General features: G+C 49.9%; 1 protein-coding gene across 9 annotated transcripts in view; it reads right to left on the bottom strand.

Moving 5' to 3' along the window:
* The window catches only part of LOC133351955 (cAMP-specific 3',5'-cyclic phosphodiesterase 4D-like), a 314,479-nt gene that overhangs the window by 3,871 nt on the left and 291,655 nt on the right, over positions 1-18,953 (bottom strand). For all 9 annotated transcript variants that reach the window (XM_061567578.1, XM_061567579.1, XM_061567582.1 and 6 more), the window contains 7 exons: positions 11,829-12,010; positions 10,186-10,284; positions 8,335-8,499; positions 7,260-7,359; positions 3,876-4,030; positions 1,582-1,704; positions 402-584 (listed from right to left, as the gene is read on the bottom strand). In XM_061567578.1, the coding sequence (XP_061423562.1) occupies positions 402-584; positions 1,582-1,704; positions 3,876-4,030; positions 7,260-7,359; positions 8,335-8,499; positions 10,186-10,284; positions 11,829-12,010 (1,007 nt within the window). The remainder of the gene's footprint in view (positions 1-401; positions 585-1,581; positions 1,705-3,875; positions 4,031-7,259; positions 7,360-8,334; positions 8,500-10,185; positions 10,285-11,828; positions 12,011-18,953) is intronic.

Here is an 18,953-nt window from a genome sequence, read left to right as displayed (position 1 = left end):
CCCGTACCCGTACTCGTCCGCACCAGGGTCGCAAACGGGTACCCGTACCCGTACCTTGCCGTACCCGTACCCTACCCGTACCCGGCCGGGTACGGGTAGGGTACGGGTATCGGGTACCTGATTGCGAACTCTGGGATGAAGCCATGTTGCAGGCACGGGTGGGTTGATTCTAGGAACTTGAATTGTGAGAAGAGTCAAGACGTTGGGAAATGAGTGACAAACGGTTACTCACCAGTGACTCACGGCCTACCCGTACCCGGCTGCACCAGGGTCGCAAACGGGTACCCGTACCCGGCCGGGTACGGGTAGCCGGGTATCGGGTAGGGTACAGGTATCGGGTACCCGGTTGCGACCTCTGCCCCACGCGCACCACCACCACCGCGGGGCGCTCGGTTCGTCACCTGTGACTTTTCGACGGAGGCGCTGTGCTTGTCGCACATGGGGCTGATCTCCATGCCGCGCTCGCGTTCCCGGTCGCCCTGCCGGAAGAACTCCTCCATGATGCGCTCCGTCCACTGGCGGTAGACGTCCAGCGGCTTGGTGGGGTTGCTCAAGTCGGCGCAGTGCACCATGTTCTGCAGGACCTGCGATGCCGCCGCCACCACCAAAGACAAAGATCCCCCGTACAGTTTTAACAGACTGTTGGGGCAGGTACTGTTAGCTGGCACGTATGAAGGCCGGCACGGCACACGAGGGGGTGGGTGACGAATACCACGCCCGGCCGCATTCGTCTCCCTAATGTCGATGTTTGCACACTGCATCAGGTACTAGTTTGAGGCTGAGTTTACCTAGGGGAGGCCCAAGACTGGTTCAGATAAACGCCACCTGGTATTGGCCACGAGCGGGAATCAAATTCGGGTCAGCACGTTAACCGCTACACTACACCACCACCACCACCACTATACTACCGCCACCACCACTACACTACCGCCACCACCACCACTACACTACTGCCACCACCACCACCACGATATTCCCCATGAGCCACGTGGTGACTCGCCCACTTTGCCACCGCTCCCCCCCCCCACTCTCTCTCTCCAGGCATCCGATACCGAAAATAGATGCTGCACAAATCCAAAGTGTAATTCACTTTCAAGATTCAAAGTTATTGTTTAATCCAGGGGAGAACTCAAGAGGCCAGGGTATGAATGTTAAACACATGGCTATACAGCGAACGTCGGCTCGGGGAGATTATTTTTAGACCAATCATACAGCACAATTACAGATTAAGTTTCAGGAATATCAATCAGATATTGGGTGCCGAGTGGGACTAATATATAAACATATTTCCCACACCTCCGATTACCACGGTTGGCTACGTATGGCCGTGAAAGAAGTTCAACATACATACAGACAAGGATGTGTCAAATGCATTTGCTTTTAATTGCCGTAAAACAGATCCATATTAAGCACGAATCCCATGACGAACGCAACTAATAAAAAATAAACACGATTCCTAACGCGCGAATACGTCACGAATCGGACAACAATGTTCGATCGAGAAATTCTGCAGGCGAGCAAAGCAAACTTCAGCGGCCCTCCTCTATCGTACACGGCTCTCAGTGGGCGCTCAGTCCTCACCTGTATCCTGTCGGTGTAGTTGTCCAGCAGGAGAACACCTGAGGACGTCACCTTCTTGGTCTCCACCATCGTCTTGAGGTCAGCCAGGAGGTTCATGTGCTTGGACATGTCTGTGGCCAGAACCTGCACATGAGGACACACACGTTTTGTATTATTTATGTTTGTTTAAACCTTAGTGCGTATGAACTCCGATAGAGATCTGTCATTTATACGGATCTTGTAAATAGTTTAATGAGTATAATAATAATGTTCAGCGCTTTGTCAATACACTGCTAGACTTTGGCCTCTCCATGCTGTGTCTGTCATGAGGGTTGTTTGACCATACTTCACCACGGTGGTCAGTGCAGGCGGGTAAAAGCGCGAGAGGGGGGTGCCAGGACCTGGTTCTGACATAATTCGCCACGGATGTTAGCCATGTCCAGGAATCAAACTCAGATTTTCCTGGGTTTATAGTGAAATGCGCGAACCACTGCGATCTCTACACCCACACCACGTGGGCACACGTAATAAAACCACCCTGTCAAATTTTAACCAATACGACCCCTCATTAGAAGTGTCAAGCCTCAACTTGTGACCACAATATAATGTAAAACAAGCCCCTCGGGGGTTTTACCTGGCTACAAAAATGTATAATTGTGCGAATAAGCGAGCGATTGGGTAAGCACATTGACGGAGAATGGAATAATGTAAAGAGAATGTCATGTGCTTAATGGATGGATGGATGTGAGAATGAATGGATGGTTGGATTTAATGGTTGCACGCGGCACGGTGAGTGGTGCTACTGCAGAGCAAGTCGGCGGTCTCCGAGTGAACATTACGGACGAAAAGGCTAACGGCCCCCAACTGGTCACGTGCCGAGTTCACCGGTCGGGAAACAAAGGCCACATTGTCAGGTGTTGCGACGGCTGCGATAGGTGAACTTTTTTTGAAATCTGGCGCAAAGAACAAATAACAGGCTGGAGAGGCCGAGTGCAATCTCCTACATATCTCGGCAACAACAATGGCCATCATATCTGCCCTGAACAATAGCGCTGCACGCGCGTTTATACAGCGCGTGTACGTTTACGCTCGCGTGCATGTGTGCGCGCGCGCGCGCGTGTACTTCAAAGAATGGGCGTGTGTTGGGGGGCTTTGGGGAAAGCAGTTTATGTGACCGTGTGTAAAATGTAAATAGAGATGCCTCTGTTTACCCGAACAGACCCAGCACTGTTAGCGAGCACCTATTAAGGCCGGCCTTTCACACTGGGCGTTGGTTTGACCAACACCCCTGCGTTCCCGGTCACCGCTGACCGTTTACCGCTGCACAAGGGCTTACTCACAATTTCAAATGAGTTTGTGAAAAGGCAAAGCCCGGTAAACATCCAGACACTAATTTCCACCCGTGTTTTACGGCTGGTAATTGATACATGAGAGATATTACGGACCTGAGTTGGCTTTAGACCTGCTTGACGGAAGAGTACCTGATCTCAAACTAAACTAAACTATTTTTATTTTACCAGATACAGCCCACTGAGCTATATAGCGCTTTTTTAGAAGCGAACTAGCCACAAATGATAGCTCAATGACGTGGCTAGTCACGTGGAAATTTCTAGCAACCAAATACTTTAAACACGTTGATTATAAATGTGGAGGGAAAAACCGGAGGAACCGGAGAAAAATCCACGCGACCATGCGAACTCAAAATATACAGGCGTCAGGGTCGGAATTTAATTTACGCCCTCCCGTATACCAGGCAAGGTAGTTAACATCTTACCACCGTGGGCACAACGGTGGCATTCCTGGAAACCCCGTCGTAAGTGGGATCGTCGTAATATCAAACTCTATTTTCCGCATAGACATTAGAAACAGTAGTAACAATACGAGTGAATGTTTAACTCGGTTTAGTTGTTAAAAATCCACAAAAAACACTTGAGAATCACAAAAGCTCCATGCCAAGTCACATCGGAAACCAGACTGTTAAAATGTGTTTGGATTCATGTCGGAAGACGCTTCGTTAAAAATGCATGGCGTAAATGTGGCTCGTCACAGATCGGAACCGTCGTAAACTGGAAACCGCCTGTATTATCGAGTATGCCAGAGTTGAGAGTATTACTAACCAGCCTGTGACCTAATTGGTTGAAGAAACATCGGCCCGCCCCGCCCCCCGAGTACGGAAACAACCGTAGGCCACGCTCGTCTGCGAAACACGGCCCCCCGTTTGCGACAACCCCCTGCGCCTCGAAACGGACCGATCGCTCGATTTTCATTCGACCGAATTCTTCCTCGGCACGGAGGCCACGCGAGGCGACACTCACCATGTCGATGACCATCTTGCGCAGGGTCTGCCGCTGCTTCTTGCTCAGGTTCTGGAAGATGTCGCAGTTCTCCTCCTGCAGCAGCTTGAAGCCCACGGCCAGGTGGTGGTTCTCCAGCACCGACTCGTCGTTGTACATCAGCGCCAGCTCCGAATCTGCGAGCACGCACGCACGGAGATAGTCCCCCCGTTTAAGCCTTGAACAGGTGGAGTGGGGCCGCCTTTGTCTCTCGATGCTGTTACACGCTGTGACAGGTTCTCATTTGAGGTTGAGTCGATCTAGAGGGAGGCCCAGGACCAATTCAGACAATCCTCACTGGTGTTTCTGGCCGGGAGGGAACTCGGGGCACCGGGTCCGTAGCGCAGGGCACGAATCACCATGCTACCGCTCCCCCAGACTGCACGGGGACTTATATACTCGCTTCATCTGTTCGCAAACATGCGCGTGGATGCATGTCACTGGACATAACCAGTGACGTCGTATGTGCGTGCGTGCAACAGGCCACATTGCGACGTGCCACACTGTCAGCGGAGGCCAACATTTTCGGCCCGAACTCCGCCAAGAAATTTTACCGGTAAAACGGCAACACGAGAACGCAGATTGGAAACGTGAAGAGCTACATTGGTCGTGCGCAACGCAAGCGGCGGATTGGTCCACCGCTTTCAGAAGCACGTTTTACATGCCGACTTCATCTCACACCGCAAAGCTTTTAAGAGCTGAACATAGAAAAGTCCCGGGTAGAGGTCAATGTACGGTGAACTGCTCTTTTTTACCGAGTCCAAATAAGCACATGGGAGAGACATAAAAGGAAGGAAATGTTCCGTAACGCAAAGTGACAAAAAAAACAACAACAAAGAAAACAAAATAAACAAACTTAATTTGCGGAGTTATCACTTTTGCAAAATGCCACGTGCTGGATCATGGGGCAAAGGTGCGCGTCGAGAAAGGAACGATGATTTAGGGTCTGCCCGCTTAGAGCGAGGAAGGGCAATAATTCTCGTCTTTCAGGTACCGATGCAGCACGGCTTTTCTCTCCGACCAATCGACGGATGTCGCGTTTCGTTCGTTTTATAATTTCACCAGTGAACAAAGGAGTGAACACAAAAGCCGGACTGCATTTTAGCCCACGAGAATTTAATTGGTCTCCTGTAGCTCTAGCCCAGGACTTGCTGAGTGTTGTGTGGGGACAACAAAATGGGGCCAGATATGTTTATTTAACGCACAAGTTGATAACTTAACTAGCTAACACTCTCATGTGTTGAATAAAATGTGGCAGATAATTAATTGTTTTTCTGGTGAGGATCGAGTGACGATTTTTTTTCTATTTACTTACGACGATTACAAAAATGGAATAATGAATTAACAGAGAGATCGGGGCACCTTCCCCGACTATAATTGCACGACTCCGAAGCCGTGTCTATTTGCTGTCTGCTATCTTGCCAGACGGTTCAATAGCAGACGGTCTATTTTAAAGCATGCTGTCAAGACTGCGTTTCCCCTCTACCCCTCCCCCCCATCCATTATGGAACTTTTGATTTTGTCGAACGTTAGTGTTCCCGTTTCTTTATTCGTTTTACTTCGCCACTTTTTCGTGAAAAGTGCGTTCATGCTAATGTTTTTGTTTTTCATTTCAAGATGCAAACACTTCTTAAATTGCTCGAATAATAATAGTAAATAATACAAATATAACCCGTAGAAATAAAGTTTTTCACTATAAATCCTTTATATGCGTGGCGGCTAGAGTCCTCTCGTCCTCTGGCTTGAGATGGCTGCCACCTATGGGTCAGATGATTGTCTGCAGTATTAAACAATTGGTAATTAAATATTTAATTTGTTTTCCCTAAACAGTGTAAAATTTTGGAAAAAAAATTTCACGAACATCAATTGTCTCGCACAACGAGTATGTGTGCAAAATGTCAGCTCGATTGGATCACGGGAAGTGGGTTAAAAAACGACCGAAAGATTTGCACGGTCGTAAGCAAGCAAGCAAGCACGCAAGCAAGCGAACTTAATATAAAGGATTTAAAAAATAATTTCAATCCCTTGGGTCATCATTCACTGCTGGACAAACGGGGACTCCTCATGCCAAGTTGACCACAGACAGCAGTCGTTTGACCATACTTCGCTACACTCGCCAGTGCGGGGTTGGTGAAGCACAGCACCGGGTGAGACGTGACTCGTCCCTTGACGTTGGCCATCTCCGGGAAAAGGATCTCGGGTCACAAGGTTCACAGCGTTGACCACTGCACCATCGCCCCACTTCAGCAATTGTTTCTTGCTGTGATTGTCCCACCTGATGACGGACGCTTGTGTTGCGCCCAAAACGTCGTGATTTAATTCATTTTATTTTATACCTACGTGACTTTACCGAAAGAACCAAAGAGTACGGATCCCTGCGGTCACGAAAGCTTCAAATCTAGATCACTCCACTTCATCGACCCGTGCTTGCGCTTAGTTTAAAGAATAGTCAAAAGGCTCGCAAATCTTTCCTTGCTACGTGTTCATAGATGTGACTGCAGAGACAAGTCCAGCGGTCCATGTGACTCGGCATCAAGTTCTAACAAGCGGTTCACAAGAAAAATGTCTCTGTGAATTAGAAATATCCCTGTTCGGTGAGTCATGGCTACGTGTGTTCTTGAACACTGGGCACTCACACGGGCAGGCACCGCGGTTCAAGCTTATGCATTGGACATCCATCGATCTGAAGCCACCTATTTTTAGGTTGTTCAAGGGTGTCCGTGATAGCTGCGCTGCATCACACAGATTGACCAGTGCTAAAATTAGAAAGTGCTAAAAAAAGAAATTACAAAACCTCACCTCTTGATTCCATGAAAAAAAACGCCTTTTAAACTTTTTTTTGTTTTAACAGGAAAGTCCCACTGAGATGAATAGCTTGCTTCCAGAAGCACCCTGGCTATTACAAATGATGTCTCAATGAAGTGGCTAATTGCATGGAAATTTATAGCAGTCAAAAAACTGTGAAACCGGTTGTTTTTACATGTGGAAGGAAAAACTGGAGGAGCCGGAGAGAAATCTCAAGCTCGAACCCACGATCTCCTGTATACCAGGCGAGGTAGTGAACATCTCGCAACCGTGGCGCCCCATATATTTAGTCGAAACATAGGCTTAATTCATTGTTCGTGACGACGTGTATGGTGCGAAAGGGGAAGTGGTAGTGATGATTATCTGTCCCTTCCCTAGGTCGACTCAGCCTCAAATGAGTACCTGGTGTGGTGTGCAAACATTGTCACGAGGGAGACCAGTGCAGCCGGGCGTGGTGCTGGCCACCCACCCCCTCGTGTGCCTTGCCGGCCTTCACAGACGCTCGCTAACAGCACTTGCCCCAACAGCCTGTTTGGGCAATATGACGCGAGGACAACTTACTGGTGTTGATGAGGAACTGGTTGGACACTCCGGGGTGATCAACGTCGTGAATGGCGCTCGCGAAGATGGCCGCCAGGATCTCGAGGTCGGTGAACACGGCCTGCGGGGAGGGCGAGTGGGCCGAGAGGAGCGCGACCGTTAGCGGTGCGCCAAAAATAAAGCTCGCTCCGTGGTCAGATCGCTTATTATCCCATTTAAACTCCCCGGTTCAACGTTACGTTTTACAGGAAAGTGTGATTGGTCACCGTGGCTATGAGATTCGTTGCTGTTGGATGCTTGCTCCGTGCTAATTCACGCCAATAAGTTGTCTCTTTACAGCGTCTAGAGATGCTTACGAGACTAAGATGCGACATCAAAGCAAATTATGATTGCGTCAAGATGGTGAGACGGTGGCAAAACACCGTTTGTAGCACATGTAACAGACATTGACCAATCGTTCGGCTCAATAATATGGAACAGGGCACCGCGAACTAGTGCACCGCGTGTTACATAAAAAGAAGTTTCAAAATAACTGTCGCCATAGTCTGTGCTAATAATAATTTAGTACATTTGGTAATCGTGCCATTCTTATAGTGCGAGGCTATCACGAAGGTGCTATATTTCACAGACAGTCTGCAGCAGTTTCAAAGTAGGCGGGGGGGGGGCGGGGGAGATGTCTGCCATTTGCAATCCCAATAAAGTAATTTGCGGTGTTATTTTTTTCAAAAGCGGAAAATAAATTCAACCACGATGCCCCCGGCACACGACGGCCGACCCCCTTTTCCAATGACGTCTCACGGGGATATTTTCACGTACACTGCCACGCAGACGGCGCCACGTTTTCATTTACCGCTAACGTGCCCGCGGCGATAACCAGGGCGGCCTGACGGACACGAACTGCGAGCCTCTGCTGCGACGAGCGGTGCAAAACGGCTCCTAACGGCGCCGCATCGCGTCCCCCGATAACACGGCACGCGGCTCCCCCCCCCCCCCCCCCCCCCCGGCGAAATGGCAGAACGCCGCCGACGCCGCCGCCGGCGTGATAACCCGTCATCGCGACACGAGGCGACGTCGCGCGTAAGGAGCGGCCCCTCACGTCGAGTGCGGGCGTGGAGAGCAGCACGTGCGTAGACTGCGCCACGTCAGCGGCGTGCAGGTTGTTGTGGTAGGCGACGTCCGCGTGGTAGTGGTCCTCCAGCGTCATCATGTACGTGATGAACGTGTCCACGGGGATGCGGAACGTCTTCAGCAGATCCCGCTCCTGCCCGGGTTCAAGGGAGGATGTGAGTGTCCCACGTGTCGGTGTTTGGAGTGGTGGGCGGAGTGGGGAGGGGGCTATGATGCTTCGTTGTTGTCGTGGCCACTTTGGCCGTCGTGCGTGTCGGTTGTTTGGCTACTCCCCCCAAATATTTTTAGATAAACGGCAGAGACACACTGGAAACATTTGAGTGCGTGCGTCCGTTTATTCAGTCATTCAAGCAAGCATTCAATCGTTGATTAATGCATTCATTTATGCAATCATTCATCATATCCCCGCACTCATTCACCCATGCATTTATTAATTAGTGCATCAATTAATTGATACATGCACCTCTTTATGCATTCAACCATTCAATTATTCATGCATCCATTGATGCAATCATGCATTCATGCATTTATGAATTCATTAAACCATTTATTCATTAATTCAGCATTGCCATTAGGAACAGTCCTTGGCTTGGGCAGGTTTTCATTCAGAAATTGATAGATCACAGCTGGTGCTGATGATGATTTTTTTTATACTGCACACTGTTGTGAAGAAATCTGTGTCACATGAATGATTCCATAACTTATCAGTGACCAGCGATCACTGAAGTTAACTTTTTTTAGTTTCAAAGGTTCCGTTGCGATGAAGCTTGCCACAAATGAACGACAATACCTCGCTGATCTCACACAAACTTTACAATAACAGATCGAGGTCAAGAGGTCATCATGGCCCAAAGCCGATGATGCCACCACCAAAATTTCACTTTTTTTATTTTACCTGTTAAGGGCTCACCGAGTTTCATAGTTCTTTTTCAGAAGCGACCTGGCTATCACGAATGATAGCTCAACAAAATCGCTCATCACGTTGAAATTTACAGCAGCCAAAATACTCTAAATCTCCACCTCATTGCCAATGCGTTCTTCCTTCTGCCAGATCCCGCAGCTGCGGTAGATACACAGCGATCTCCGCGGTCTGCCCTGACAGCACCACGACATCTGAATTTAGGTCTTCCGCTCGGTTGCCCGGACTCGTGGAGACCACTCCAATGCCGGTCTCGATAATTGGCCTCCTGGTTACCGAATGAGCTTTGAAAGCGTCAACTTGATGCTTAAGGCATCCAAAGCAGGATCCTTTTTCAGAAGGATCTTGCTTTGAATGTTTGGTATATTCCTGACCAAAGAAACCCCACAAACATGAGGGAGATAACTTTAACAAAAACTCCACGTGTGAGTTAGCACTTTTCTCCCTTCAACAAGTTGCCACCAATGCTGAATGTGCCGATAATAAAGACAAAGATCCCCCGAATAGCCTGAACAGACTGTTGGGGCAAGTGCTGTGAGTGAACACCTATAAAGCCCGGCACGGCATACTAGGGGGTGTGCCGTGCCGCACCCGATAAACACACACTGCCGCGTCAAGACGAGACTGAGTGGCAACGCAGTATCCAATAGTTTCATAGATTTAGTAGAAGTATAGGGGAGTGGAACTTATCAGGAAATGGGGGGGTAAACTTTGAGAATCCCATCTGTAAGCTGACCAATAGGAACGGTTCGCTGGCAGGGCACCCACTGACTACCAGAGTGAGCCTGGGCCCCAGTCTGCCACCGCCGGTGCATCCAAAGTGCGAGGCCTAAACCTGAGCGTGCGTCATTGACACCTTGGCACGACAACGATAATGGACCAAAGAGTCCGCGAGCGTACCTGGAAGATGGCGTACATGACGACGGTGAGCGGTCGGTTTTGCGAAAACTCGGCCACGTGGAAGATGTTCAGCCCCCACTTGTTGACATCGTCCAGCTCCTGGCGAACACAAAGCACGCGGGGGTCAGAGGGCGCCGCATGAGAACATCGCAAACCAAGACAAATGCAAAGATCCCCCGTACAGGCAACACACACGGCCGAGGCAAGTGCCTGTTAGCGTGCAACACCGAAACAAAAGAGTCGCGTGGCCAGCACCGTGCCCAGCCGCCTTTGTCTCCTCAGTACCAATGTTTACACACCACACTCGATTACACATTTTGAGGCCAAGTTGACCTGGTGGAGGTCTAGGGCCAGTTCAGATATTTCTGACTGATATTTCAGAGTGATTCTCATCCGGCAGGGCTATAGACTCACATCTGGTTTGTGGCAATCTCAGTGGAAAAACATGTTGTTAAAATGATGTTCATAATGATGACACACAAATGCATTAATTCCTATTTTGAACAGAACACAATTACAATGAAATTCGCTTGAAGAAATGAGGTTTAGTTTTTTTTTTCCTACGGGCAATGACGTACAAAAGTGGCTACTGACGTACGACAGTATTTACAAAACAGTAAAGCAGGTATTGGTAAGTATTAAGGGATTGAATTGGCAGCAGTGCATAACACAAATAATAAATAAATAAAATTACTCGCCACATTCGACATTAGCCCTGCCGATGTCAAGAAAAAAAACATCAATATATAATAGGCTAACCTTCTGCAAAAGGGGCCAGTGGCCAAAAAAACATTTAGTTTATTACAGATTTGTTTCCGTTCTAAAAGGCAGTGCTGTAATGACGAACGTGGCAATTGTTTTTCTTGGGGGGGGGGGGGGGTTATTTCTTTGTTTGGGATTTGCGGTTTTTCAATAAAAAGGAACGGCAGAAAGTGACCCGCAGAGTTTGGCAGACGGGGGGAGAAAAAAACGTGGCGTGCAATAGGAGAACGAGGCGGGGACAGCCGCATTCACACCACCGGGGGGGGGGGGGGGGGGGACAGGACAGAGAGGCAACCGAGACACGAGAACTGGGACAAAAAACGCGCGCACGCACAAAAGCAACCGGGACGTACGGGAACGAGTGAACAAACACAGGGCAGAAAAGACTGTCGTAATCTCGGTCTAGGATCGGCTGCCCAGAACACGTTGATGTACCCGGCACACCACATCCAGTACATTTCTCGCCGCTGACTGCGACTAAGAAGTCACGTGCAAACCTACTCCAGTTCAGCAACAACTTCAAGATACGATTGAGTGAGACGTGACACCCTGGGCACGTGCCCAGGGTGTATACGCGACCCTGTAGTGTGACCTTGTTTAATAAAGGGGCATAAAAAAGAAAGCTCTCAGTGCACACAGCCAATGCTCTCTTTCCGTGTGTACGATAAATGGAGTGATGCCTTTTAGACTTTTAGCAGCGGGGTTGAGTCTTCAGCAGGGGCGGAGAGGGGGGGGTTAGTCCCCTCCAGCTCCCCAATATTACGGGGCTGCGATTACACAAGAGCGACTGGCACAGACGGGCACGTAGACACAACGGCGACTGGGAGAGACAGGCACACGGAGACACAGGAGTGACCGGGGCAGGCGGACAGGAAGCTCACCATGGCCAGCGTGTCCTCCTGGTCGGTCTTGACGCCAAAGCGCGGGATGGAGGCGTGCGTGAGGCTCGAGCTGTGTGTGAGCTTGCGGACTCCGCTGATGTGCGACATGGGCTGTCGCGACTTCTTCTTCTCCTTCTCTTTGGTCGTCGTCGGCGCCGGAAGTTCCACCTCATGCTGCTTGTCTGTACGACGCAGCCGTTACGCACAAACGGACACAGACGCAAAGGGACATTAATAAACCGTCGCGGTGGTAAGAGGGGGGAGGGGGGGCGGGGCACGGTGCCATTAGCAATTCACCATTGATTTATGGTTCAGATCCCGTCCGGAAAATGTGTGTCGTTAAACCCTCCGCTGCTCCGGCAAAAGCCAATCGACGGTGTTATCACGTGGACGAACGTGCCAATGTATCACCGCTTCAGCGCACCGACACGTATTTTCTGCTCACGAAATCCGGCACCAACAATCGACTACGAGTCACAGAGGTGGACGTGTTGAAATGAGCTGTGAGCGAGCACGTGTTCGGTCTGGGCACGGTGGGTGATGTGGCCGTCACCGACGATGCCGCCTTTGCCCGCCCAACTGCCGATGTTCACACGCCTGCGGCGTGTACTCCCTGAGGGGGGAGCCTATGACCGGTTCAAATATCATTCGCAAACCAATGTTAGATATGGCCGGGTTCAATGCCACTAGCGTGGTGAAGTAGGGTCAACCGACCCCCATGACCCACGCGGCATAGGAAGGGGCCTTCCTGAAGCACTGCTCTCTGGTGTAAAATCAAGAACAGGGTTGGCATCGGGTAACAAGATTACGGATTTATTTTAAACAAATGCATAAAATGAATTCATATTTAACCGAGACGAGGAGGCGGTGGCGGCACACTCTTGCACAAGACACGTCAAACCCACTGGCGTGCGTGCGTTACAATCCCATAGTCGCAGAATGTTCGTCGCAGGATATCCGCGCACACGCGGCGCACACGCGGCGCGCACACGTGTGCACGCTGCAACGCCGCACCTTGCATGCGTGTGCCCATGCATGCAATGGAAACACACACCTATGACATCACACGGCAAGGGATTTCCTATGACGCACGCTTACACTGGTACGCGTGGCCTCATGGGGCACGCTCATCCAATCAGTGGAGAGCACATCCCCTCTAAGCGAGTCTCCTGGGATGTCAACCACCGACATCTTTTAAAATAGAGCCCTCCCCCCACCACTTCACCACCACCCGCCCCCGCCCCTTCACCTCCCACAACATCTGACAGCTGATTCACATTTTCGCTGTGGCGCAGATATGCCAATAATAAGCGTGGCCGTCTAGAAATGTGTCCGACTAGGCCGCCGTGTGACATCTCCTTTAATAATAATAAATAATCATAACCACGACTTGGGTAGCACCGTAACATGGCAAGCCATCACTGTCACAGCATTTGCAGCGATCGCCTTCCCAGCATCACCCCCACCCCAACCCCCAGCTGCTTGGCGTTAATTGCGAACGTGGTTTAGCTCTCCGATGTGTTTTCGAGTTGAGCGGCATGACGTCCGACGTTTCGCTCCGCAATGCCGGCTGGGAGTTCCTTCAAACGACATCAAGAAATTCAGTTCCGGAAAACAAGCACGTCTCGCAAAGACGTAGCCTTTCCTTCGAGAACAACAGAAGGTCCCCCAACCCAATGGCGCCAACAGCCGTGCCGTCACCTCATCGACCCGCTCGCCATTTCATCTCGGCACCTTTGGCGTTCAGCGATTGCCAAAGGAACCGAATTCCAAAAACGTCAGCTCCTGAAGAAGGTAGCCCAGCACCGTGCAGCGAAACGTCGGCGACCGCGCATTGAGTCGCACGGCACGGCCGCTGAGAAACTCACAGCGGTAGTAGTGCCAGCGTCAACGTGTATATGCATCAACTTGAGTGGGCTGCGAATATTTTTTCTCAAAATTTGCAAACCGAGAATTGGTTAGGATACCCGGCTTCTGTGGAGTATACATTTGCTGATCTCGTTAATGCATCGCCGATCTCGTCGAGGAGCAGAAACCATCATGCTAACTCCAGTCATCCTCGCAGCAGCAGCGACAGGAAGTCACTGGAGCTCTGCACTTTTAAATCATCTAGATTGAAAACCCATTTCTTCACAACTGCGTTTTTGTGTTCAGTTTGTTGTCCTTCCCCCGCAACCTCCGATTAGCACTGTCGGCTACGTACAGCGGGAAAGAATTTCAAGATCCATCCATCCATACAACGTACACACAACATACATACAAACATTCCACTTGTGATGCTCGGAGGAGTCGGTTACTAGTAACGGGGAAAACAACACGTTCTAGAGGGTTCTGAAAGCCTCTTAGAGATTCGCGCTGACCGTCTTGCGTAACGAGCGCACGCACGCTCGCGCGATTCTGTCGGGGTGCCGGCTCTCTGGAGATGAGTGGTGAAAGGGGGTCTCTGAAGGTGTGAAAAGGCAAGCCATTGATTTCTGAAAGGCAGGCCAGCAAAGCCAGTGCAGCGTATCTGCACTGTATTAATCGCAATCTTTGCTGTGATATCGCGCTGGCAGCGGTGCACAAGCACAATAAAAAAATATTCCACATCGAAAGCGATGTTCCAGGCAGTGGCCCCTGTTTGTCATTATCCCATCTTGCCATTAAGCAGGGCCAGTATCCAAAACTTTGTAGGCATTTGTTTTTTCTCTTTCAGGGCACTGTCATTGCCGAATGCGTTGATTTAGTTGTTTTTATACGTATGTATGTACGTTCGCAAACTGATATCTACTTTCAAAACTCCCCCGCACATCAGTCATCCATGCACAAGAGCACGGTGCTTAACGACTAACTGCTGTTCGACTACGCAAAAAAATGCGGCTATATTAAATGTTTATCCAGGCAAAAACCTCGACCGAGAACGAATCCCTTTTGTTATCGTGAATTTTCGAGCACCTTTTGCCCGAGGTGGAGAAAAAGTGCAGTGCACCGAATTAGTCACCATGTGCAGGAAACAACATCACTCGCAAATCCATAGAGGCGACCGGCCCTACTTGACGCACTGCTTCCTCCTACAGCTGGGAAGCCTCACACTCCAGGATCCCCTCCAACATTCTGCCTTACGGGCATACACCGCCAGAGCAATAGCAATTAACTGCGTTTGTGCTAATAGAATTTACGGCACTTTGCCAATCGGCGACGGGATAAAGGCCTCCTCGTGTCATGGCAATTTCAGGATTTGTTTGACCGTACCGCACCACGCTTGATCAGCGGAGGTTAACGAAGTTGGTGGCTCGGCACCGGTTCAGATTTGGCTCACGACTGATGTTAGCCGTTGATGGAAACTGAACTCAGTTTGCCGCGTTTAAAGTTGGGAGTGCGCCAACCACCGCACGACTACTCCCCGCTTAATGCGTACTGTATCTACAATGTAATCATCTATATGCTAATGGAATTGTAACTTTGCGACGGTGTGCCCGACAAGACCGGTTGACAAAATCGCTCGCCGTTGAACGTTAGCCACGGCCGGAAATCGAATTCAGTCCGGCGCTCAACTCGGAGCTCGGAGCGCAGCGCGCGAACCGCTGAGCCATCCGCTGCCAACCTAAAAATGGATTGAGAACACCTTTCCTAAACGGTCGCAGTCACTGACCCCCAAGGTGCGGAGCCGAAATGCCAAGCAGGTTGAGAAAGGAAGCGGCATACCTATTGGCGTGATGGATGGGACCTTCTGTTGTTCTCGGAGAGAAATTGCATTTTTTTTTTTTCGGGAGATACACTGCGGGTAATCACTCACCGGCGGCCGCGCAGTCGGGCACGCTACACGAGACCATTTTTTCGCGCAGACTCCACGCGCCGCGCCGGGGGGGCCCGATGAAAAGGGAAATCCTCGCTCGATCCACGAGGCCACACAATAATCACGGGCGTCTAATCACATTGCCGACCCGGTAGCGTGTCGTTTATTTAATCAGCATAGCCTCAATCGAAAGTTCCGTAATCTAATTTTTGAGAAAGCTAATTGCATTCTCAAGCATACATCCCCGCGATTTGATTACGGGGAAGCTTCATTTTGATTTTGGTGGCGGATGGGCAGCAGGGGGGGGTGGGGGGCGGTGCAGAGGGGGCGCTGCTGATGCTGAATGGTAAATGCAGTTTATAAATAACCCGAAGAGTGGAAAAATCTATCTAAGAAACGGAATTAAAGTGACACCGTGATAGATGCAGTTTGCCCAAAGAAGCAGGGCTGGGGGTGAAGAGAATTAAAATGCGGGTTATGCCAATTGTGGGAATGTCGCCTACGTAGACAGCTGGGGAGAGATTTCCTCCGCCCACTATAAACTCAAACCAGACTCGCCCTCCGTAACCCCAATGTGCAGCCAATGTTGTGCGGGTTTGAGGTATGTTGGAACGGAAAGGTTGTGGAGAGTTGCGGGTTGTGATTTCATTAAGCACAAGACCGTAACTGCTTTCCCCTTTTCGAGTCAAGGAATCATATCCCATGATGCCACAGGAAAGGTAAAAAAATAAAAATTCAAGGCGCAGCCTTGTAACTGCTTGCTCACACAACTGTTGGTGGAAGGGCTTTCACTAGCGCAAGCTTTATACAGCTCCCTTCTGGAGGGTATTTGAACCAACTCTTCCATACCGGCCAGACGTTGGAAGTGGTGGGAATACCCACAACTTTACCCCACCACACGCATCTGTCGATTGACTTACGGTGGTGAACCCAGGTCACTGCTGGGTGGACAAGAGGCGGTGGTTGGGGTGGGGTGATTTAATAAACTCGCTCCCGTTGTTTCAACTGCCGCGCTGGAAGATCGAATTGAACCGGCGACCCTTGGGGTTGCACGTCCGGTGTGCTGACCTTCACACTACCGTGGCAGCTGCCACGTGAAAAGAAGATTTGATCAACGCAATCGGAGCCGTGCATACCCTACAGACATCAACATATCCGCTGTCTCTCTCCATCACTAATCTCGTCGTCGTCGCCATCATCGTCATTCGTCACCATCTCATTATGGGCATGAGGACATCAGCAGCCAAATGCCGAGCCGCAATTAATGTCGAGAGATGTTTTATTACGCGCCGCTTCATTGCCGAGAAGACACGAAGCTTGTTCTGTTAACGCCGTCCTAATGAGATGCTGCGTTGTTCGCCCGTGGCCCCAGCCCTGCTCTCCCTCCCTCCTGGCTCTCTCACGATTGCGACCTTAGGGACCGTCCTATCTGCTGCTCCGGAGACGTTAATCTTTGTGATTTATTGCAATAAGCTACGTCTGCTCAGATCCATTACGCGGCTCATCGTCTTAAGATACGCGCCGCCGCAATCATGTGCAGACTTCAGAAAGCGCAGGAGCGCTTTAAAGCCACACACAGATTTCTACCGCCCCCCCTTTATCTCGATATCCCATGCACGTGTTTTAATAGCGTGGTTCGTCTACTTCCGTGGACAGGCGCAGATGCCACGTATTTATTTTAAGTATTGCGGACACGGTGGTACAGTGGTTGGGGCGTCTTGTGCGGTTAACCCGGAGAGAAGAGTTTGATTCCTGGCGAGGGCTAAAACGTCAGCTTCGAGTGATACCTGAATCATTCTTGGGCGCCTTCACTCTCCACCAATCTACAGTGACCAGTATGGTGAAGAATGGTTCAGCAACTCCCATGACCAACACGGCATGGAGGAGGCCATCATCCAGCAGTGGATAGACTAGGGTTGTGAAATGTTATTTGTATTGATATTTTAATGTTGTCAGTAACTCTAAACAGTGTAGTAACAGGGATTCATAGTTAAGCCATGTGTAGCCTACGTTTCAAATGTGCAAATTGGACATCATATTTCCTTATCATACTGATACTTTAAAACAAGTTAACATTCTCTAATCATCAGCCACTTCTTTCCCAACCTGAATATCTGTTGCAATTAATTGATTTATATAAATGTCTAAAATACATATTTTATACAACACTCATTTTTAACCAATACTCCGCATGGATCGGAGCCATCTCCATAAATAAAGCACACATTTACCAAACGCTTCTTTGGCGTAAACACGACATATTTTTCTCAATGCTTGCCAAGATCGGGTGCGTACGTCATACACATTTAAATAAACAGTTATCGCCGTCATACGTGAATAACATTTTTTTTTATAATTGGCACGAGTAGCAGCACGCAGCCTGTTGTGCGCCTATCCCGACAGTAATTCCCTCTGTTCCGGTCCGTTGCCTCAGAGGTTGCGTTGACGTTAATTAGGGGAAACACTGTGGCCAGGAAATGGGAGGCAGACGATGGTTGGGGGGGGGGGGCAGCTGTGAGGGGGGCTAGAGGGGAACTACACGGGGTGACGGTGGGGTGGAGAACCCAAAACAAAATTCAGGAAATGTTTTGCACTCTCAAGACACACGGACCGACACAGGGGATTGCACAACGGACGGATTCGCGCGCACGCGCACCCCACAAAGACGCGGACCCCATGTGTGCGATTCGGCGTGAAAGAATGAAAAAATAAGAGTAGGTCTTACCCTTTATGGTAATAAAACAGGTGTTAAGATGTTCAAACACCAAATGGAAGAAACATTTTGCAAGGAATCCTGTCTGCATTAACCACACGCATGCTCTGAACACATTCCTGCGGAGGGAGCTGGTAGGAACGTTGGGTTGCTCGGTCAATGGCCAGGGTCAACGGCGGCGTGATAAGGTTAAACGTTGAGTTTTATAAGGCCACCACGGGGTGACCAGCCCCTCCCCACCCAGCCCCTCCCAACCCTCCCCACCCAGCCCCACCCCACCCTCCCCTCTCCACCCAGCCCCACCCCTCCCATTTTTGGATGCACGACGGACGGACACAATAATCCCCTGTGGGCTGGTGTAACCAGGAGGTTCCTACCAGTATAATGTATGCATTGTCTTTTAAACTGATTGGTCTACACCATAAACAGCCTTCTTGCGGGCCTAGTCTGACCAGTGTCAGGCCAGAGAACGCCAGAAGGCGAACAGTGGAAGTATTGCAACGTTTAGTCGTGGATGTATGTTCATCAGGATGCAATAATAATGATCCACTGGTGTTTTGAGCTGCTTGTCAGCGAACCGTCACCATGAGCTTAGACGAGAGCGGATGGTGAAAATGTCTTAATATATTTATATTTA

Source organism: Lethenteron reissneri, chromosome 39 (assembly GCF_015708825.2).
Source record: "Lethenteron reissneri isolate LAM-NWPU_2019-01 chromosome 39, ASM1570882v1, whole genome shotgun sequence".
In the NCBI taxonomy this organism is placed as follows: Eukaryota; Metazoa; Chordata; class Hyperoartia; order Petromyzontiformes; family Petromyzontidae; genus Lethenteron; species Lethenteron reissneri.
This window is presented reverse-complemented; position numbering and strand designations above follow the sequence as displayed.